Raw genomic sequence first — 24406 nt, 5'->3', positions numbered from 1 at the left:
AGGCTAGTGTGTTTAATGGGTTCCATAAGGCTAGTGTGTTTAATGGGTTCCATAAGGCTAGTGTTTGTAATGGGTTCCATAAGGCTAGTGTGTTTAATGGGTTCCATAAGGCTAGTGTGTGTAATGGATTCCATAAGGCTAGTGTGTTTAATGGGTTCCATAAGGCTAGTGTGTGTAATGGGTTCCATAAGGCTAGTGTGTTTAATGGGGAAATGGAAGATCGCTAAAAGTTATTTGTGGTTCCAAAGCTCAAGGTGTCAGGTGATGATCATGTTTGCGTGTGTGTGTGTATGTGTGTGTGTGTACCTCTGGGTATTTCTTGTGCTTCAGGTACGCGTTGATGGATGGGTGCATGTATTTGGCGTATCCCTCGTTCAGACTGTAGATCTTTCCTTTGGGCTTGATCTTCACATTTTTCTCTGTCAGGATAAACTCTCCAATCGCCTGGAAACCAAACAACACAGTTAAGAACATTCACTTGTTATTTTACCGACACCGGTCTCTGTCTCTGTCCTCTGGCCTCTGTCCACTGGCCTCTGTCCACTGTCCACTGTCCACTGGCCTCTGTCTCTGTCCTCTGTCCACTGTCCCTGTCCACTGTCCACTGTCCACTGTCCTCTGTCCTCTGTCCACTGTCCACTGTCCACTGGCCTCTGTCCACTGGCCTCTGTCCACTGGCCTCTGTCTCTGTCCACTGTCCCTGTCCACTGTCCACTGCCCTCTGTCCACTGGCCTCTGTCTCTGTCCACTGTCCCTATCCACTGTCCTCTGTCCACTGTCCACTGGCCTCTGTCCACTGTCCTCTGTCCACTGGCCTCTCCTCTGTCCACTGTCCTCTGTCCACTGTCCTCTGTCCACTGGCCTCTGTCCACTGGCCTCTGTCCACTGGCCTCTGTCCACTGGCCTCTGTCCACTGTCCTCTGGCCTCTGCCCTCTGGTCTCTGTCCCTGTCCTCTGTATGTATTTTTACATTGTTTCTCTTCTGTCTCTGTCCTCTGTCTCTGTACTCTTTCTTCTGTCTCTGTCCTCTGTCTCTGTACTCTTTCTTCTGTCTCTGACCTCTGTCTCTGTCCTCTTTCTTCTGTCTCTGACCTCTGTCTTTGTCCTTGTCCCCTGCCTCAGTCTCTGTTCTCTGTCCTCTATATCTGTCCTCGAGTCTGAGTAAACACTGTTGCTCAGTGTGGGTGGTGGATTAGCCTGCGCTAAGGAAACTCCTGTGAATTAACTTTGAATATGGGGCTATTACTTCCACAAACTCACAGGGTCCAGCATAAAGAAGTTGAGGCCCTGTCCGGTGGAGAGGGCAACCAAGGTGGCACTACCATAGAGTGCGTATCCCGCGGCAACAATCTTGCTGCCAGGCTGCAGCGCATCCTTCTCTGTGGCGTCTTTAGTTGATGTCTGACAAAAATAGACATTGTATCATATTAGTGGATATTCACACTACTCTCAGGGCAAGTCTGCCGGTTTTGACGATCACTGACTTTTAGTAGCAGGTTGGGAGAATTAGGTTAATTTTAGGAGAATGAACGTGTCAGGTTAGGAGAATTAGGTTAAGGTTAGGAGAAACTTCTTCAGGATTGGTGGGTCCCCTGTGGGACGGTTAAGCTAACGTAGGCTAATGCAATTAGCATGAGGTTGTAAGTAACAAGAACATTTCCCAGGACATAGACATATCTGATATTGGCAGAAAGCTTACATTCTTGTTAATCTAACTGCACTGTCCAATTTCCAGTAGCTATTACAGTGGAAGAATACCTATTGTTGTTAGAATACCTAATGCTATTGTTTGAGGAGAGTGCACAGTTTTGAACTTTGAAAATTTATTTATTTATTTACTTTATTAATAAACAAATTAGGCACATTTGGGCAGTCTTGATACAACATTTTGAACATAAATGCAATGGTTCATTGGATCAGTCTAAAACTTTGCACATGCACTGCTGCCATCTTGTGGCCAAAACCTAAATTGCACCTGGGCTGGAATAATACATTATGGCCTTTCTCTTGCATTTCAAAGATGATGGTACAAAAATAATACAAAAAACTGTTGTTTTTTTCTTTGTATTGTCTTTTACCAGATCTAATGTGTTATATTCTCCTACATTTCCACAAACTTCAAAGAGTTTCCTTTCAAATGGTACCAAGAATATGCATATCCCTGCCTCAGGGCAGTTAGATTTGGGGTATGTCATTGAAAAAAGGGTCTGATCCTTAAGAAGTTACGAGAATTTACATGTCAGATTAGGAGAATTAGGTTAAATTTAGGGAATTAGGTTAAGGTTAGGAGAATTAACATGCCGGGTTAAGATAATTAGGTTAAGGTTAGGAGAATTAACGTGGCAGGTTAGGAGAATTAGGTTAAGGTTAGGAGAATTTTACGTGGTACGTTAGGATAATTAGGTTACGGTTAGGAGAATTAGGTAGGAAAACAGTTAGGGTTCGCTAAAATTGTTCCCGACACAACTCGAAGATATCTAGCTACAATCAGACCTGCCCTGAGAACAGTCTAAATTTTCATGATTGTGATTCTGCCAAGTAGACATGAATTAGAACATAAACTACACACTGACTGTGTCCACTGGCTAGACCTATATTGGCTAGACCTATACACACTGGATATAACATGGGTCAGCTGGATATTCCTCCCTAACAGACCTATACACACTGGATAGAACATGCTAATATGCTAACATGGGCCAGCTGGATATTCCCCCTAATAGAGCTATACACACTGGATATAACATGCTAACATGCTAACATGGGCCAGCTGGATATTCCCCCTAATAGAGCTATACACACTGGATATAACATGCTAACATGGGCCAGCTGGATATTCCCCTAATAGAGCTATACACACTGGATATAACATGCTAACATGGGCCAGCTGGATATTCCCCTAATAGAGCTATACACACTGGATATAACATGCTAACATCCTAACATGGGCCAGCTGGATATTCCCCTAATAGAGCTATACACACTGGATATAACATGCTAACATCCTAACATGGGCCAGCTGGATATTCCCCCTAATAGAGCTATACACACTGGATATAACATGCTAACATGGGCCAGCTGGATATTCCCCCTAATAGAGCTATACACACTGGATATAACATGCTAACATGCTAAGAGTCCTGATACTTCTAAAGAATGTGTCAATCCTAATGACTAATGTCTAAAGAATGTGTCTAATGTCTAAAGAATGTGTCAATCCTAACGACTAATGTCTAAAGAATGTGTCAATCCTAATGACTAATGTCTAAAGAATGTGTCCATGCTAGTGTCTAATGTCTAAGGAATGTGTCAATCCTAACGACTAATGTCTAAAGAATGTGTCAATCCTAATTACTAATGTCTAAAGAATGTGTCAATGCTAACAACAAATGTCTAAAGAATGTGTCAATCCTAACGACTAATGTGTCAAACCTAATGACTAATGTCTAAAGAATCTGTCAACCCTAATGACTAATGTCTAAAGAATGTGTCAATCCTAACGACTAATGTCTAAAGAATGTGTCCATGCTAGTGTCTAATGTCTAAGGAATGTGTCAATCCTAACGACTAATGTCTAAAGAATGTGTCAATCCTAATTACTGATGTCTAAAGAATGTGTCAATGCTAACAACAAATGTCTAAAGAATGTGTCAACCCTAATGACTAATGTCTAAAGAATGTGTCAATCCTAACGACTAATGTCTAAAGAATGTGTCAATCCTAATTACTGATGTCTAAAGAATGTGTCAATGCTAACAACAAATGTCTAAAGAATGTGTCAACCCTAATGACTAATGTCTAAAGAATGTGTCAATCCTAACGACTAATGTCTAAAGAATGTGTCAATCCTAACGACTAATGTCTAAAGAATGTGTCAAACCTAATGACTAATGTATAAAGAATGTGTCAATCCTAATGACTAATGTCTAAAGAATGTGTCCATGCTAGTGTCTAATGTCTAAAGAATGTGCCAATCCTAACGACTAATGTCTAAAGAATGTGCCCATGCTAGTGACTAATGTCTAAGGAATGTGTCAATCCTAGCTTTAACAGTTCCATAAAATAATTCCATAGTTTAGCTGGTGTATTTGATCAGGCTGGCGATCAGTGGGGCAGTTACCTCGTCAATCTGGAGAGACACAAGGAGACACACGTCAGAGAACAGACACAGACAGAGTGCATATGAACAACAGATTTACCCATACTAAATTGCCACTCAGCATGTATTGAATGTCACAAATACACTACACTTCTGTGAGGCATATCTGTTTCTACACTTCTGCTACTCGGCGTACACATCACGGACAAACTGAAATGGTCCACCCACACAGACTGTGTGGTGAAGAAGGCGCAACAGCGCCAGGAGGCTGAAAATATTTGGCTTGTCACCTAAAACCCTCACAAACGTCTATAGATGCACAATTGAGAGCATCCTGTTGGGCTGTATCACCGCCTGGTATGGCAACTGCACCGCCCACAACCACAAGGCTCTCCAGAGGGTGGTGTGGTCTGCACAACGCATCATTGGAGGAAAACTACCTGCCCTCCAGGACACATACAGCACCCGATGTCACAGGAAGGCCAAAAAGATCATCAAGGACATCAACCACCCGAGCCGCTGCCTGTTCACCTCACTACCATTCAGAAGGCGAGGTCAGTACAGGTGCATCAAAGCAGGGACTGAGAGACTGAAAAGTAGCTTCTATCTCAAGGCCATCAGACTGTTAAACAGCCATCACTAGCACAGAGAAGCTGCTGCCTACATACAGACTTGAAATCATTGGCGACTTTAATAAATGGATCACTAGTCACTTTTTTAATGCCACTTTAATAATGATGTTTACATATCTTTCACTACTCATCCCAGATGTATATACAGTATTTTATACCATCTATTGTCTATGCTGCTAGGTCAGGGCCCATCCAAATATTTATATGTACATATTCGTATTCCATCTCTTTAGATTTTGTGTTTTATTATACCTTTATTTCAACAAGGAACACAGACCGAGACCAAGGTCTCTTTTACAGCTGGGCCCTGCGTATACATGTTTACACATACCGTTTAGGTACAATGATTCAAAAACGAAACAAGACAAACAAAACAATCACAGATAACAAAAAAATACACTTATACCTAACAGAAGTGTAGAAACAGATATACCTAACAGAAGTGTAGAAACAGATATACAGTGCCTTGCGAAAGTATTCGGCCCCCTTGAACTTTGCGACCTTTTGCCACATTTCAGGCTTCAAACATAAAGATATAAAACTGTATTTTTTTGTGAAGAATCAACAACACGTGGGACACAAACATGAAGTGGAATGACATTTATTGGATATTTCAAACTTTTTTAACAAATCGAAAACTGAAAAATTGGGCGTGCAAAATTATTCAGCCCCCTTAAGTTAATACTTTGTAGCACCACCTTTTGCTGCGATTACAGCTGTAAGTCGCTTGGGGTATGTCTCTATCAGTTTTGCACATCGAGAGACTGAAATTTGTTCCCATTCCTCCTTGCAAAACAGCTTGAGCTCAGTGAGGTTGGATGGAGAGCATTTGTGAACAGCAGTTTTCAGTTCTTTCCACAGATTCTCGATTGGATTCAGGTCTGGACTTTGACTTGGCCATTCTAACACCTGGATATGTTTATTTTTGAACCATTCCATTGTAGATTTTCCTTTATGTTTTGGATCATTGTCTTGTTGGAAGACAAATCTCCGTCCCAGTCTCAGGTCTTTTGCAGACTCCATCAGGTTTTCTTCCAGAATGGTCCTGTATTTGGCTCCATCCATCTTCCCATCAATTTTAACCATCTTCCCTGTCCCTGCTGAAGAAAAGCAGGCCCAAACCATGATGCTGCCACCACCATGTTTGACAGTGGGGATGGTGTGTTCAGGGTGATGAGCTGTGTTGCTTTTACGCCAAATATAACGTTTTGCATTGTTGCCAAAAAGTTCAATTTTGGTTTCATCTGACCAGAGCACCTTCTTCCACATGTTTGGTGTGTCTCCCAGATGGCTTGTGGCAAACTTTAAACGACACTTTTTATGGATATCTTTAAGAAAAGGCTTTCTTCTTGCCACTCTTCCATAAAGGCCAGATTTGTGCAATATACGACTGATTGTTGTCCTATGGACAGAGTCTCCCACCTCAGCTGTAGATCTCTGCAGTTCATCCAGAGTGATCATGGGCCTCTTGGCTGCATCTCTGATCAGTCTTCTCCTTGTATGAGCTGAAAGTTTAGAGGGACGGCCAGGTCTCGGTAGATTTGCAGTGGTCTGATACTCCTTCCATTTCAATATTATCACTTGCACAGTGCTCCTTGGGATGTTTAAAGCTTGGGAAATCTTTTTGTATCCAAATCCGGCTTTAAACTTCTTCACAACAGTATCTCGGACCTGCCTGGTGTGTTCCTTGTTCTTCATGATGCTCTCTGCGCTTTTAACGGACCTCTGAGACTATCACAGTGCAGGTGCATTTATACGGAGACTTGATTACACACAGGTGGATTGTATTTATCATCATTAGTCATTTAGGTCAACATTGGATCATTCAGAGATCCTCACTGAACTTCTGGAGAGAGTTTGCTGCACTGAAAGTAAAGGGGCTGAATAATTTTGCATGCCAATTTTTCAGTTTTTGATTTGTTAAAAAAGTTTGAAATATCCAATAAATGTCGTTCCACTTCATGATTGTGTCCCACTTGTTGTTGATTCTTCACAAAAAAATACAGTTTTATGTCTTTATGTTTGAAGCCTGAAATGTGGCAAAAGGTCGCAAAGTTCAAGGTGGCCGAATACTTTCGCAAGGCACTGTACCTAACAGAAGTGTAGAAACAGATATACCTGACAGAAGCGTATTGGGTAGTTGTTGCGGAATTGTTAGATGACTTATTAGATATTGCTGCACTGTCGGAACTAGAAGCACAAACATTTCGCTACACTTGCAATAACATCTGCTAACCATGTGTATGTGACCTTTAACATTTGATTTGATTTGATCTGTTTCTACACTTCTGTCAGGTATATCTGTTTCTTAAAAAGTATTTCCATACTGTATAGTTGAACACACAAATGTCTAAAAACGATTTCATGTGTTGACATGCTGTGTACTGTACTACATACATACTCACCCTTTTGTAGATTGCGAAGATGGTGCCGATGGAAGCCAAGCAGTCGATGTTAGAGGAGCCATCCAGAGGATCAAAACACACCACGTATTTACCCTGGAGGAGAGAACAGAGGGTCAAAACACATTACGTATTTACCCTGGAGGAGAAACCAGGGGAGTCAAAACACACCACGTATTGACCCTGGAGGAGAGACAAGGGGAGTCAAAACACACCACGTATTTACCCTGGAGGAGAGACAAGGGGAGTCAAAACACACCACGTATTTACCCTGGAGGAGAGACAAGGGAGTCAAAACACACCACGTATTTACCCTGGAGGAGAGAACAGAGGGTCAAAACACATTACGTATTTACCCTGGAGGAGAAACCAGGGGAGTCAAAACACACCACGTATTTACCCTGGAGGAGAGACAAGGGGAGTCAAAACACACCACGTATTTACCCTGGAGGAGAGACAAGGGAGTCAAAACAGACCATGTATTTACCCTGGAGGAGAGACCAGGGGAGTCAAAACTCACCACGTATTTAACCTGGAGGAGAGACCAGGGGAGTCAAAACACAACACATATTTACCCTGGAGGAGAGACGAGAGGAGTCAAAACACACCACGTATTTACCCTGGAGGAGAGACCAGGGGAGTCAAAACACACCACGTATTTACCCTGGAGGAGAGAACAGAGGAGTCAAAACACACCATGTATTTACCCTGGAGGAGAGACCAGGGGAGTCAAAACACTCCACGTATTTACCCTGGAGGAGAGACAAGGGGAGTCAAAACACACCACGTATTGACCCTGGAGGAGAGACAAGGGGAGTCAAAACACACCACGTATTTACCCTGGAGGAGAGACCAGGGGAGTCAAAACACACCACGTATTTACCCTGGAGAAGAGACCAGGGGAGTCAAAACACACCACGTATTTACCCTGGAGGAGAGACAAGGGGAGTCAAAACACACCACGTATTTACCCTGGAGGAGAGACAAGGGGAGTCAAAACACACCACGTATTTACCCTGGAGGAGAGAACAGAGGGTCAAAACACATTACGTATTTACCCTGGAGGAGAAACCAGGGGAGTCAAAACACACCACGTATTTACCCTGGAGGAGAGACAAGGGGAGTCAAAACACATCACGTATTTACCCTGGAGGAGAGACAAAGGAGTCAAAACACACCACGTATTTACCCTGGAGGAGAGACCAGGGGAGTCAAAACAGACCATGTATTTACCCTGGAGGAGAGACCAGGGGAGTCAAAACACACCACGTATTTACCCTGGAGGAGAGACCAGGGGAGTCAAAACACACCACGTATTTACCCTGGAGGAGAGACCAGGGGCGTCAAAACACACCACGTATTTACCCTGGAGGAGAGACCAGAGGAGTCAAAACACACCACGTATTTACCCTGGAGGAGAGATGAGGGGAGTCAAAACACACCACGTCATTAAATGACATGACTTCCCACCAGGGTCATTAAATTACATGACTTCCCACCAGGGTCATTAAATGCGTGTTCGAAGGCTGTTAGGGACTGTACTGTAGGCTTCTAGCACATTTTTATGTCTCTTTCTCAATTTGTCTTTCTGCGACTCCTCAAATCCCATCTTTTTGCCTCCTCGTCACCCGTATTGGAGAAGAAGGTCCAAGGAACCTCAATGGCCTTTGGAAGAGGCAAGGAGAGTGAATGTGAGGAATCGATGAAAGATTAACTGAGAAAGAGAAAAGTCTTCCAAACTTTTATCTAAACAATTAGAGAGAAGATGAAGAGAGACCCTCTTTTCCTTGGGTGTGATGATGGCATGTTCGTTCTCCTCTGACACCATGCAGCAGGTTCCGTATGAAGACCTCAGCATATTAATGACCAGGTCATTAGAGAGGATGTCCAGCTTCTTCTGGTCATCACCTGTCGTGTTCACTGTCCCTGCAATGCCCTGGCTGGAACACACACACACACACACACACCCTTGTTACCACGTCTCCTGCCACCTTCACTGTACTGTGAGAAGTCTACCTGCTGGAGCAGATGCCTTGTGTGTCTGTGGGTGTCCGTGCGGAGCGACATGCAACATTAGCTGTCAGTCAGTCAAAGATGCTGTGGTTTAAATCCATGAAGGATTTGTTATAAACAATGTTACAGGGAGACTCTCCAGTACAGGATAAGGTGTAACAGATAATGTTACAGGGAGACTCTCCAGTACAGGATAAGGTGTAACAGATAATGTTACAGGGAGACTCTCCAGTATAGGATAAGGTGTAACAGATAATGTTACAGGGAGACTCTCCAGTATAGGATAAGGTGTAACAGATAATGTTACAGGGAGACTCTCCAGTACAGGATAAGGTGTAACAGATAATGTTACAGGGAGACTCTCCAGTACAGGATAAGGTGTAACAGATAATGTTACAGGGAGACTCTCCAGTATAGGATAAGGTGTAACAGACAATGTTACAGACAGACTCTCCAGTACAGGATAAGGTGTAACAGACAATGTTACAGACAGACTCTCCAGTACTAGGATAAGGTGTAACAGACAATGTTACAGACAGACTCTCCAGTACTAGGATAAGGTGTAACAGACAATGTTACAGGGAGACTCTCCAGTACAGGATAAGGTGTAACAGATAATGTTACAGACAGACTCTCCAGTACTAGGATAAGGTGTAACAGATAATGTTACAGACAGACTCTCCAGTACAGGATAAGGTGTAACAGACAATGTTACAGGGAGACTCTCCAGTACTAGGATAAGGTGTAACAGATGTTACAGACAGACTCTCCAGTACAGGATAAGGTGTAACAGACAATGTTACAGGGAGACTCCAGTACAGGATAAGGTGTAACAGACAATGTTACAGGGAGACTCTACAGTACAGGATAAGGTGTAACAGATAATGTTACAGGGAGACTGTCTGCCTGGTTGGGAATGAAGAATATGGCAAACGCCCCCCTTCAAAGGGAGGCAACGTATCGATCCCTGCCTGGAAAAGAGGGTGTGCCCCTCTACAGCCAATTAACTAAACAAGTTCTTCACCCGCGATGAAACAGGGGTCAACCCCGCTCCCCTGGCCTGTCTTGAGGAGGATGTCATGGCAACCAAGAGCGTGCTTATCATCAATGAGGAAGTCGTACAACGAGTGTTCAAAAGCGCTGGAGCACGAAAGAGCCCGGGGCCTGATAACATCAGTGGTCGTGTCTTGAAACACTGTCCAGCTGAGAGGTGTCTTCTGCTCCCTCTTTCAGTGGTCCCTGGATACATTTCAAACAATCTATTGTTGTACCTCTCCCAAAAACCTCTCATCCATCTTTTATTTTATTTGTATTTTTATTTTACCTTTATTTAACTAGGTAAGTCAGTTAGGAACAAATTCTTATTTTCAATGATGGCCTAGGAACAGTGGGTTCACTGCCTGTTCAGGGGCAGAATGACAGATTTGTACCTTGTCAGCTCGGGGGTTTGAACTTGCAACCTTCCGGTTACTAGTCCAACGCTCTAACCCCCTCCAATCTGCATATATCATCAACACCAGTCACCTTGTTGACCCCCTCCAATCTGCATACATCCTCAACACCACCAGTCACCTTGTTGACCCCCTCCAACCTGCATGCATCATCAACACCACCAGTCACCTTGTTGACCCCCTCCAATCTGCATATATCATCAACACCACCAGTCACCTTGTTGACCCCCTCCACTCTGCATACATCATCAACACCAGTCACCTTGTTGACCCCCTCCAACCTGCATACATCATCAACACTACCAGTCACCTTGTTGACCCCCTCCAATCTGCATACATCATCAACACCACCAGTCACCTTGTTGACCCCCTCCAATCTGCATACATCATCAACACCAGTCACCTTGTTGACCCCCTCCAATCTGCATACATCATCAACACCACCAGTCACCTTGTTGACCCCCTCCAATCTGCATATATCATCAACACCAGTCATCTTGTTGACCCCCTCCATTCTGCATACATCCTCAACACTACCAGTCACCTTGTTGACCCCCTCCAATCTGCATACATCATCAATACCAGTCACCTTGTTGACCCCCTCCAATCTGCATACATCATCAATACCAGTCACCTTGTTGACCCCTCCAATCTGCATACATCATCAACACTACCAGTCACCTTGTTGACCCCCTCCACTCTGCATACATCATCAACACCACCAGTCACCTTGTTGACCCCCTCCAATCTGCATATATCATCAACACCAGTCACCTTGTTGACCCCCTCCAATCTGCATACATCCTCAACACTACCAGTCACCTTGTTGACCCCCTCCAATCTGCATACATCATCAATACCAGTCACCTTGTTGACCCCCTCCAATCTGCATACATCATCAACACCACCAGTCACCTTGTTGACCCCCTCCAATCTGCATACATCATCAACACCAGTCACCTTGTTGACCCCCTCCAATCTGCATACATCATCAACACCACCAGTCACCTTGTTGACCCCCTCCAATCTGCATATATCATCAACACCAGTCATCTTGTTGACCCCCTCCATTCTGCATACATCCTCAACACTACCAGTCACCTTGTTGACCCCCTCCAATCTGCATACATCATCAATACCAGTCACCTTGTTGACCCCCTCCAATCTGCATACATCATCAATACCAGTCACCTTGTTGACCCCCTCCAATCTGCATACATCATCAACACTACCAGTCACCTTGTTGACCCCCTCCACTCTGCATACATCATCAACACCACCAGTCACCTTGTTGACCCCCTCCAATCTGCATATATCATCAACACCAGTCACCTTGTTGACCCCCTCCAATCTGCATACATCCTCAACACTACCAGTCACCTTGTTGACCCCCTCCAATCTGCATACATCATCAATACCAGTCACCTTGTTGACCCCCTCCAATCTGCATACATCATCAATACCAGTCACCTTGTTGACCCCCTCCAATCTGCATACATCCTCAACACTACCAGTCACCTTGTTGACCCCCATCCAATCTGCATACATCCTCAACACTTCCAGTCACCTTGTTGACCCCCTCCAATCTGCATACATCCTCAACACTTCCAGTCACCTTGTTGACCCCCTCCAATCTGCATACATCCTCAACACTACCAGTCACCTTGTTGACCCCCTCCAATCTGCATATATCATCAACACCACCAAAAACCATGTGCGTATCAATCAGTTTGAGGGCAGTAAAACCCATGTGGGTACCAATCATTTTGAGGGCAGTAAAACCCATGTGGGTATCAATCATTTTGAGGGCAGTAAAACCCATGTGGGTATCAATCATTTGGAGGGCAGTAAAACCCATGTGGGTATCAATCATTTGGAGGGCAGTAAAACCCATGTGCGTATCAATCATTTGGAGGGCAGTAAAACCCATGTGCGTATCAATCATTTGGAGGGCAGTACAACCCATGTGCGTATCAATCATTTGGAGGGCAGTAAAACCCATGTGCGTATCAATCATTTGGAGGGCAGTAAAACCCATGTGCGTATCAATCATTTGGAGGGCAGTAAAACCCATGTGCGTATCAATCATTTGGAGGGCAGTAAAACCCATGTGCGTATCAATCATTTGGAGGGCAGTAAAACCCATGTGCGTATCAATCATTTGGAGGGCAGTAAAACCCATGTGCGTATCAATCATTTGGAGGGCAGTAAAACCCATGTGCGTATCAATCATTTGGAGGGCAGTACAACCCATGTGCGTATCAATCATTTGGAGGGCAGTAAAACCCATGTGCGTATCAATCATTTGGAGGGCAGTAAAACCCATGTGCGTATCAATCATTTGGAGGGCAGTACAACCCATGTGCGTATCAATCATTTGGAGGGCAGTAAAACCCATGTGCGTATCAATCATTTGGAGGGCAGTACAACCCATGTGCGTATCAATCATTTGGAGGGCAGTAAAACCCATGTGCGTATCAATCATTTGGAGGGCAGTACAACCCATGTGCGTATCAATCATTTGATCATTTGGAGGGCAGTAAAACCCATGTGCGTATCAATCATTTGGAGGGCAGTAAAACCCATGTGCGTATCAATCATTTGGAGGGCAGTAAAACCCATGTGCGTATCAATCATTTGGAGGGCAGTAAAACCCATGTGCGTATCAATCATTTGGAGGGCAGTAAAACCCATGTGCGTATCAATCATTTGGAGGGCAGTAAAACCCATGTGCGTATCAATCATTTGGAGGGCAGTAAAACCCATGTGCGTATCAATCATTTGGAGGGCAGTAAAACCCATGTGCGTATCAATCATTTGGAGGGCAGTAAAACCCATGTGCGTATCAATCATTTGGAGGGCAGTAAAACCCATGTGCGTATCAATCATTTGGAGGGCAGTAAAACCCATGTGCGTATCAATCATTTGGAGGGCAGTAAAACCCATGTGCGTATCAATCATTTGGAGGGCAGTAAAACCCATGTGCGTATCAATCATTTGGAGGGCAGTAAAACCCATGTGCGTATCAATCATTTGGAGGGCAGTAAAACCCATGTGCGTATCAATCATTTGGAGGGCAGTAAAACCCATGTGCGTATCAATCATTTGGAGGGCAGTAAAACCCATGTGCGTATCAATCATTTGGAGGGCAGTAAAACCCATGTGCGTATCAATCATTTGGAGGGCAGTAAAACCCATGTGCGTATCATATTTGCAGATTTCTCCTCGGCATTTAACACAATCAATCCGTTGTTCCTCGCGGACAGACTGAGAGGAGACTTGGGACTTGATGCTCATCACATTGATCACCAACTTCCTAACTGATAGGTCTCAGAAGGTACGAGTTGGCAACACACTCTCTGAGGTGGGCACTGCTTCAGTTGGAACCCCACAGGGCAGTGTTCTTTCACCAATACTGTCTGGTGTGAGTCATCCCATCTAATATTAAATAAACTCAGCAAAAAAAGAAAAGTCCCTTTTTCAGGACCCTGTCTTTCAAAGATAATTTGTAAAAATCCAAATAACTTCACAGATCTTCATTGTAAAGGGTTTAACACTGTTTCCCATGCTTGTTCAATGAAACATAAACAATTAATGAACATGCACCTGTGGAACGGTCGTTAAGACACTAACAGCTTACAGATGGGAGGCAATTAAGGTCACAGTTATGAAAACTTAGGACACTAAAGAGGCCTTCTACTGATTCTGAAAAACACCAAAAGAAAGATGCCCAGGGTCCCTGCTCATCTGTGTGAACGTGCCTTAGGAATGCTGCAAGGAGGCATGAGGACTGCAGATGTGGCCAGGGCAATAAATCGCAATGTCCGTACTGTGAGACGCCTAAGACACCGCAACAGGGAGACAGGACAGACAGCTGATCGTCATCGCAGTGGCAGAACACGTGTAACAACACCTGCACAGGATCGGTACATCCGAACATCACACCTGCGGGACAGGTACAGTATGGCAACAACAACTACCCAAGTTACACCAGGAAAGCACAATCCCTCCATCAGTGCTCAGACTGTCCGCAATAGGTTGAAAGAGGCTGGACTGAGGGCTTGTAGGCCTGTTGTAAGGCAGGTCCTCACCAGACAAATACAATAGAGGTTGACTCTTCCCATCCACTCCACCCTGAAATCCAGCTCCTTCCCTCTGGTTGCAGGTACAGACTACCTAACGTTAAAAAAAGTGCCAAGTTCTCTTTTATTCCAAATGCAATTCTGCAACTTAACAAATGTTGGACTAATTGCACTTGCCCTGCCTATTTGTTTGTAAATATCCTTTGCTATTTATTTTAGATTTTTAGATGTTTTATGTTTTATGACTGCTGCAAGATGAATTGCCTCTTTGAGGACATTAAAGTTTTCGAAATCTGAATCTCTCTCTCTCCCCCTCTCTCTCTCTCTCTCCCCCTCTCTCTCTTCCCTCCCCCTCTCTCTCTCCCCCTCTCTCTCCCCCTCCCTCCTTCCATCACTAAGGAATTTTAATATATATATTTATATCCACACACGGATTTCACGTTGTATTCACCACATGTGACGACAACACCTCTTCTCCCTCAGGAGGCTGAAACATTTTCTGATCTCAGATCTTCAAAAAGTTCTAGAGCTGCACCATTGAGAGCATCTTGACTGGCTGCATCACTTCTTAGTACGGCAACTGCTTGGCATCTGACCAGACGGTGGTGCGTACGGCCCAGTACATCAATGGGGCTCCCTGCTAACCAGGACATCTAAACTACTGTTCAAAAGTTTGGGGTCACTTAGAAATGTCCTTTTTTTTGAACGGAAAGCATTTTTTGTCCATTAAAATAAGAGAAAATTGATCAGAAATACAGTGTAGACATTGTTAATGTTGTAAATGACTATTGTAGCTGGAAACGGCAGATTTTTTATGGAATATCTACATAGGCGTAAAGAGGCCCATTATCAGCAACCATCGCTGCTTTGTTCCAATGGCACGTTGTGTTAGCTAATCCAAGTTGATAATTTTAAAAGGCTAGTTGATCATTAGAAAACCCTTTTGCAATTATGTTAGCACAGCTGAAAACTGTTGTCCTGATTAAAGAAGTAATAAAACTGGCCTTCTTTAGACTAGTTGAGTATCTGGAGCATCAGCATTTGTGGGTCAAAATGGACAGAAACAAAGGACTTTCTTTTGAAACTCGTCAGTCTATTAATGTTCTTAGAAATGAAGGCTATTCCATACGAGAAATTGCCAAGAAACTGCAGATCCCGTACAGCGCTGTGTACAACTCCCTTCACAGAACTGCGTGAACTGGATCTAACCAGAATAGAAAGAGTGGGAGAATAGAAAGAGTGCACAACTGAACAAGAGGACAAGTATATCAGAGTGTCTAGTTTGAGAACAGATGCCTCACAAGTCCTCAACTGGCAGCTTCATTAAATAGTACCCGCAAAACACCCGTCTCAACGTCAACAGTGAAGAGGCGACTCCGGGATGCTGGCCTTCTAGGCAGAGATGCAAAGAAAAAGCCATATCTCAGACTGGCCAATAAAAATAAAAGATTAAGATGAGCAAAAGAACACAGACACTGGACAGAGGAACTCTGCCTAGAAGGCCAGCATCCCGGAGTCACCTCTTCACTGTTGATATTGCGACTGGTGTTTGAGGGTACTAGTTAATGAAGCTGCGTTTTCAGTTTGAGCTTCTAGTCATGAAATCTATGCAGCCTAATCAAACACTTGTTACAGCTACTGTTTACAGGTCTCCTGGGCTGTATACAGCATTCCTCACTGAGTTCCCTGAATTCCTATCGAACCTTGTAGTCATGGCAGATAATATAAACATTTTTGGTGACTTTAATATTCACATGGAAAAGTGGATCTAGTTTTGTCCAACATGTCTCCAGACCGACTCACTGCCACAGTCTAGACCTAGTTTTGTCCAGTGGAATAAATATTGTGGCTCTTAATGTTTTTCCTCATAATCCTGGACTGTTGGACCACCATTTTTTTTATGTTTGCAATCGCAACAAATAATCTGCTCAGACCCCAACCAGGGAAAAAGCGGTGCTATAAAATCGGTTAACCACCTAACTGGCTGCTTCCTGTGCTTGGCCCTCCTATGTTGAATATAATGAACGCCTCCCTACCCACCGGATACAAATTCTCAGACAACCCAAAGATTCCTAGATGCCCTTTCAGACTCCCTCCACCTACCCCAAAACCGGTTAACCACCTAACTGAGGAATTAAATGTAACCTTGCGTAATAGCCTAGATGCAGATGCACCCCTAAAACATTTGTCATAAAAACTAGCTCTGGTATACAGAAAAACCCAAGCCCTGAAGCAAGCTTCCAGAAAATTGGAAAGGAAAATGGCGCTGCACCAAACTGGAAGTCTTCCAATTAGCTTGGAAAGACAGTACCGTGAGGTATCGAAGAGCCCTCACTGCTGCTCCACCAAACTGGAAGTCTTCCTACTAGCTTGGAAAGACAGTACCGTGAGGTATCGAAGAGCCCTTACTGCTGCTCCATCATTCTATTTTTCCAACTTAATTGAGGAGAATAAGAACAATCCAAAATAAATGTTTGTTGCTGTAGCAAAGCTAACTAAAAACAGCATTCCCCAAGAGAGGATGGCTTTCACAAAGATCATGATCATTAGGAAGCAAATTGCGGACTCCTCTTTAAATCTGCGTATTCCTCCAAAGCTCAGTTGTCCTGAGTCTGCACAACACTGCCAGGACCTAGGATCAAGGGAAACACTCAAGTGTTTTAGTACTATATCTCTTGACACATTGATGAAAATAATCATGGCCTCAAAACCTTCAAGCTGCATACTGGACCCTATTCCAACTAAACTACTGAAAGAGCTGCTTCCTGTGCTTGGCCCTCCTATGTTGAACATAATAAACGGCTCTCTATCCACCGGATGTGTACCAAACTCACTAAAAGTGGCAGTAATAAAGCCTCTCTTGAAAAAGCCAAACCTTGACGAGAAAATATAAAAACTAATCGGCCTATATCGAATCTCCAATTCCTCTCAAACATTCTTGAAAAAGCTGTTGCGCAGCAACTCATTGCCTTCCTGAAGACAAACAATGTATACGAAATGCTTCAGACTGGTTTTAGACCCCATCATAGCACTGAGACTGCAGTCGTGAAGGTGGTAAATTACCTTTTAATGGCGTCAGACTGAGGCTCTGCATCTGTCATTGTGCTCCTAGACCTTAATGCTGCTTTTGATATCAGTTTGTCTCTGTGGATGGTTTGTCCTCTGACAAATCAACTCTAAATGTCGGTGTTCCTCAAGGTTCCGTTTTAGGACCACTATTGTTTTCATTATATATTTTACCTCTTGGTGATGTCATTTGGAAACAATGTTAACTTTCACTGCTATGCGGATGATACACAGCTGTACATTTCAATGAAACATGGTGAAGCCCTAAAATTGCCCTCCCTGGAAGCCTGTGTTTCAGACACAAGAAACATGTGTTACTTTTAAACTCGAACAAAACAGAGATGCTAGTTCTACGTCCCAATAAACAATAAGATCTAAACAAGTTCTAAACACGGCTGCTAGAATCTTGACTTGAACCAAAAAATGTGATCATATTACTCCAGTGCTAGCCTCTCTACACTGGCTTCCTGTTAAGGCAAGGGCTGATTTAAAGGTTTTACTGCTAACCTTCAAAGCAAACAGCTTGAGCTAGGGCTTTCTCCTATAGAGCTACATTTTTATGGAATGATCTGCCTATCCATGTGAGAGACGCAGACTCGGTCTCAACCTTTAAGTCTTTATTGAAGACTAACTCTCTTCAGTAGGTCCTATGATTGAGTGTAGTCTGGCCCAGGGGTGTGAAGGTGAACGGAAAGGCTCTGGAGCGACGAACCTCCCTTGCTGTCTCTGCCTGGCCAGTTCCCCTCTCTCCACCGGGATTCTCTGCCTCTAACCCTATTACAGAGGCTGAGTCACGGGCTTACTGGTGCTCTTCCATGCTGTAACTTGGAGGGGTACATCACTTGAGTGGTTTGAGTCAATGATGTGATCTTCCTGTCCGGGTTGGCGCCTCCCTCGGGTTCCTGCTGTGGAGGAGATCTTCGTGGGCTATACTCAGCCTTATCTCAGGGTAGTAAGTTGGTGGTTTGAAGATATCCCTCTAGTGGTGTGGGGGATGTGCTTTGGCAAAGTGGGTGGGGTTATATTCTGCCTGGTTGGCCCTGTCCTGTGGGTATCATCGGACGAGGCCACAGTGCCTCCAGTCCCCTCCTGTCTCAGCCTCCAGTATTTATGCTGCAGCAGTTTGTGTCGGGGAGCTGGGGTCAGTCTTTTATATCTGGAGTGTTTCTCCTGTCCTATCCGGTGTCCTGTGTGAATTTAAGTATGCTCCCTCTAACTCTTTCTCTCTCTCTTTCTCTTTTTTCTCTATTCTCTCGGAGGACCTGAGCCCTAGGACCATGCCTCAGGACTACCTGGCATGATGACTCCTTGCTGTCCCCAGTCTACCTGGTCGTGCTGCTGCTCCAGTTTCAACTGTTTTGCCTACGGCTATGGAACCCTGACCTGTTCACCGGACGTGCTACCTGTCCCAGACCTGCTGTTTTCGACTCTCTCTCTACTGCGTCTGCTGTCTCTAACTCTGAATGATCAGCTATGAAAAGCCAACTGACATTTACTCATGAGGTGTTGACCTGTTGCCCCCTCTACAACCACTGTGAATATTATTATTTTACCCTGCTGGTCATCTATGAACATCTTGGCCATGTACTTTTATAATCTCCACCTGGCACAGCCAGAAGAGCACTGGCCACCCCTCAGCCCCTGGTTCCTCTCTAGATTTCTTCCTAAGTTCCTGCCTTTCTAGGGAGTTTTTCCTAGCCACCAGGCTTCTACATCTGCATTGCTTGCTGTTTGGGGTTTTAGGATGGGTTTCTGAATAGCACTTTGTGACATCGGCTGATGCAAAAAAGGGCTTTAAAAATGCTATCTCCTGCTGAATACAACATCCTGCACTGTCCCAGAGAACAGCTATCTCCTGCTGAATACAACATCCTGTACTGTCCCAGAGAACAGCTATCTCCTGCTGTAGCATACAGTACATTCAGCCTTAAATATCACAGGTCATGGCAGAAGCATGTGTCCCCATGCATTCAACTCACCACACCCATTTCATTCACATGCTGCTGCCTGTAGGTTACTCTTAAACAGTAGTTAGCTAACTGACTTTAACATCCTGTTGCTCTGATTCAACTGAGAGGGGAGTACCGTAGAAACATGTCACACTGCAGAGGGGAACGTCCTTAATTAACACTATATACTGTCTCTATCACAAACACTGTCTGTCTCTCAATCTCTTCTGCCATCCATGTTGCATGAATGAATTGAAAATGGTTCATAACTTTCAATCAGGACTTTCCAATAACTTTTGAATTATGTTTCAAAGGTACAGGTGGAGGTGCAGAGAGACAGTGTAGTACTTACAGGTGGAGGTGCAGAGAGACAGTGTAGTACTTACAGGTGGAGGTGCAGAGAGACAGTCTAGTACTTACAGGTGGAGGTGCAGAGAGACAGTGTAGTACTTACAGGTGGAGGTGCAGAGAGACAGTGTAGTACTTACAGGTGGAGGTGCAGAGAGACAGTGTAGTACTTACAGGTGGAGGTGCAGGGAGACAGTGTAGTACTTACAGGTGGAGGTGCAGAGAGACAGTCTAGTACTTACAGGTGTGCTGTAGTCAGAGAGACAGTGTAGTACTTACAGGTCTGCTGTAGTCAGAGAGACAGTGTAGTACTTACAGGTGTGCTGTAGTCAGAGAAACAGTGTAGTACTTACAGGTGTGCTGTAGTCAGGGAGACAGTGTAGTACTTACAGGTGTGCTGTAGTCAGAGAGACAGTGTAGTACTTACAGGTGTGCTGTAGTCAGAGAGACAGTGTAGTACTTACAGGTCTGCTGTAGTCAGAGAGACAGTGTAGTACTTACAGGTGTGCTGTAGTCAGAGAAACAGTGTAGTACTTACAGGTGTGCTGTAGTCAGAGAGACAGTGTAGTACTTACAGGTGTGCTGTAGTCAGAGAGACAGTGTAGTACTTACAGGTGTGCTGTAGTCAGGGAGAGAGTGTAGTACTTACAGGTGGAGGTACAGAGAGACAGTGTAGTACTTACAGGTGGAGGTACAGAGAGACAGTGTAGTACTTACAGGTGGAGGTACAGAGAGACAGTGTAGTACTTACAGGTGTGCTGTAGTCAGGGAGACAGTGTAGTACTTACAGGTGTGCTGTAGTCAGAGAGACAGTGTAGTACTTACAGGTGTGCTGTAGTCAGGGAGAGAGTGTAGTACTTACAGGTGGAGGTACAGAGAGACAGTGTAGTACTTACAGGTGTGCTGTAGTCAGAGAGACAGTGTAGTATTTACAGGTGTGCTGTAGTCAGGGAGACAGTGTAGTACTTACAGGTGGAGGTGCAGAGAGACAGTGTAGTACTTACAGGTGTGCTGTAGTCAGAGAAACAGTGTAGTTACTTACAGGTGTGCGAGTCCGGCCTTACGCACGGCGCAGGAGATAGCTTTGATGGATGTCAGCAGACTGTTAATCAGCTGGGTCAGCTCTCCTGTTGACCCCTTGACCTGGCGCCCCGTCTCCATCACAAACCGAGTTAGGGTCCACACGTCCGTGTCAATCTTAGAGCTATTATCCGACATGTTGTAGCCGTGTTGGGGTCCTACCTCGTTAGGTCCGGGTTAGGCTGATACTCCTGGGTAGAGAAGCACGACTGTGTCTGTGAGAGGTGTATGAGTGAGTGAGAGGGTCAGGCTGTGTGTGTGTGTGAGAGAGGGAGAGAGCAGCTGTTAATAGAGAAGGTCAACCTCATTCCAGCAGCATGGCTGAACGCCGAGGTTATATTTGTGATGGCAGTACAGGGGGAGAGTAGAGAAGGGTATAGAGTGGAAGCAAACCTTTGGTCACAGACAGACGGATATGTACAGTGGGGAGAACAAGTATTTGATACACTGCCGATTTTGCAGGTTTTCCTACCTACAAAGCATGTAGAGGTCTGTAATTTTTTAAATCATAGATACACTTCAACTGTAAGAGACAAAAAAACAAAAATCCAGAAAATCACATTGTATGATTTTTAAGTAATTAATTTGCATTTCATTATTTTGTGTGTGTCTGGACTTTCTAAGACAGAAGTTCAATGCTAGAAGGATGCAGTAAGACATGTCCATACTAGAAGGATGCAGTAAGACATGTCCATGCTAGAAGGATGCAGTAAGACATGTCCATGCTAGAAGGATGCAGTAAGACATGTCCATGCTAGAAGGATGCAGTAAGACATGTCCATGCTAGAAGGATGCAGTAAGACATGTCCATGCTAGAAGGATGCAGTAAGACATGTCCATGCTAGAAGGATGCAGTAAGACATGTCCATGCTAGAAGGACTAGAAAGACTCATCATAAATAGTAGTGAGTAGACCTATCATAGATACTAGTGAGTAGACTCATCATAGATTCTAGAGTAGACTCATCATAGATAGTGAGTTGGGGCGGCAGGGTAGCCTAGTGGTTAGAGCGTGGGACTAGTAACCGGAAGGTTGCAAGTTCAAACCCCCGAGCTGACAAGGTACAAATCTGTCGTTCTGCCCCTGAACAGGCATTTAACCCACTGTTCCTAGGCCGTCATTGAAAATAAGAATTTGTTCTTAACTGATTTGCCTAGTTAAATAAAGGTTTAAAAAAAATAGATACTAGAGTAGACTCATCATACATACTAGACTCATCATAGATAGTGAGTAGACTCATCATAGTGCAGACTCACCATAGATACTAGTGAATAGACTCATCATAGATTCTAGAGTAGACTCATCATAGATAGTGAGTAGACTCACCATAGATACTAGTGAGTAGACTCATCACACATACTGAGTAGACTCATCATAGATAGTGAGTAGACTCATCATAGATAGTGAGTAGACTCATCATAGGAGTGAGTAGACTCATCATAGTAGTGAGTAGACTCATTATAGATAGTGAGTAGACTAATCATAGATAGTAGTGAGTAGACTCACCATAGATTCTAGTGGGCAGACTCACCAGAGATACTAGTGAATAGACTCATCATAGATTCTAGAGTAGACTCATCATAGATAGTGAGTAGACTCATCATAGATAGTGAGTAAACTCATCATAGATAGTGAGTAGACTCATCATAGATAGTGAGTAGGCTCATCATATATACTAGTGAGTAGACACATCATAGTAGTGAGTAGACTCATCATAGATAGTGAGTAGACTCATAGATAGTGAGTGAGTAGACTCATAATAGATACTAGTGATTAGACTCATCATAGATACTATTGATTAGACTCATCACAGAGAGATAGTGAGTAGACTCATCATAGATAGTGAGTAGACTTATCAAAGGTAGTGAATTGTGTTGTTTTACATGGTCAGCCATAGTAGTTGTGAATTCTGTTGTTTTACAGGGTCAGCCATAGTAGTTGTGAATTGTGTTGTTTTACAGGGTCAGCCATAGTAGTTGTGAATTGTGTTGTTTTACAGGGTCAGCCATAGTAGTGGTGAATTGTGTTGTTTTACAAGGTCAGCCATAGTAGTGGTGAATTGTGTTGTTTTACAGGGTCAGCCATAGTAGTGGTGAATTGTGTTGTTTTACAAGGTCAGCCATAGTAGTGCCCGGAGCCAATTAGTGTTAAGTGCTTTGCTCAAGGGCAGAGACAGATTATATTTTCAGCTCTGATATTTACAGATACCGATAGGCTACCTGCCACCTCTATGGGCCTTGGTCAAACTTCATGCACCAAATAGGGGATAGGGTGCCACCTCTATGGGCCTTGGTCAAACTGTACCCACTAAATAGGGGATAGGGTGCCACCTCTATGGGCCTTGGTCAAACTGTAATCACTAAATAGGGGATAGAGTGCCACCTCTATGGGCCTTGGTCAAACTGTACCCACTAAATAGGGGACAGGATGCCACCTCTATGGGCCTTGGTCAAACTGTACCCACTAAATAGGGGATAGAGTGCCACCTCTATGGGCCTTGGTCAAACTGTACCCACTAAATAGGGGATAGGGTGCCACCTCTATGGGCCTTGGTCAAACTGTTCCCACTAAATAGGGGATAGAGTGCCACCTCTATGGGCCTTGGTCAAACTGTACCCACTAAATAGGGGATAGAGTGCCACCTCTATGGGCCTTGGTCAAACTGTTCCCACTAAATAGGGGATAGAGTGCCACCTCTATGGGCCTTGGTCAAACTGTACCCACTAAATAGGGGATAGGGTGCCACCTCTATGGGCCTTGGTCAAACTGTACCCACTAAATAGGGGATAGAGTGCCACCTCTATGGTACTTGGTCAAACTTCATGCACTTAATAGGGGATAGGGTGCCACCTCTATGGGCCTTGGTCAAACTGTACCCACTAAATAGGGGATAGGGTGCCACCTCTATAGGCCTTGGTCAAACTGTCCCCACTAAATAGGGGATAGAGTGACACCTCTATGGGCCTTGGTCAAACTGTACCCACTAAATAGGGGATAGAGTGCCACCTCTATGGGCCTTGGTCAAAGTGTACCCACTAAATAGGGGATACGGTGCCACGTCTACGGGCCTTGGTCAAACTGTACCCACTAAATAGGGGATAGAGTGCCACCTCTATGGGCCTTGGTCAAACTTCATGCACTAAATAGGGGATAGGGTGCCACCTCTATGGGCCTTGGTCAAACTTCATGCACTAAATAGGGGATAGAGTGCCACCTCTATGGGCCTTGGTCAAACTGTACCCACTAAATAGGGGATAGGGTGCCACCTCTATGGGCCTTGGTCA

The 24406-nt window shown here is 44.3% G+C and overlaps 1 protein-coding gene across 1 annotated transcript in view; it reads right to left on the bottom strand.

The window, feature by feature from the left end:
- The window catches only part of LOC112249407 (fructose-1,6-bisphosphatase isozyme 2-like), a 34314-nt gene extending 12938 nt beyond the window's left edge, over positions 1–21376 (bottom strand). The window contains exons 1-6 of the mRNA XM_042320205.1: positions 21085–21376; positions 8911–9073; positions 7137–7229; positions 4121–4129; positions 1261–1401; positions 307–444 (exon numbers count right to left, since the gene is read on the bottom strand). Of these exons, the coding sequence (XP_042176139.1) occupies positions 307–444; positions 1261–1401; positions 4121–4129; positions 7137–7229; positions 8911–9073; positions 21085–21260 (720 nt within the window). The 5' untranslated portion in view covers positions 21261–21376. The remainder of the gene's footprint in view (positions 1–306; positions 445–1260; positions 1402–4120; positions 4130–7136; positions 7230–8910; positions 9074–21084) is intronic.
- Between the last annotated feature and the right edge of the window lie 3030 nt (positions 21377–24406).

The sequence above is a fragment of the Oncorhynchus tshawytscha genome, linkage group LG04 (genome assembly GCF_018296145.1).
Source record: "Oncorhynchus tshawytscha isolate Ot180627B linkage group LG04, Otsh_v2.0, whole genome shotgun sequence".
Classification (NCBI taxonomy): domain Eukaryota; kingdom Metazoa; phylum Chordata; class Actinopteri; order Salmoniformes; family Salmonidae; genus Oncorhynchus; species Oncorhynchus tshawytscha.
This window is presented reverse-complemented; position numbering and strand designations above follow the sequence as displayed.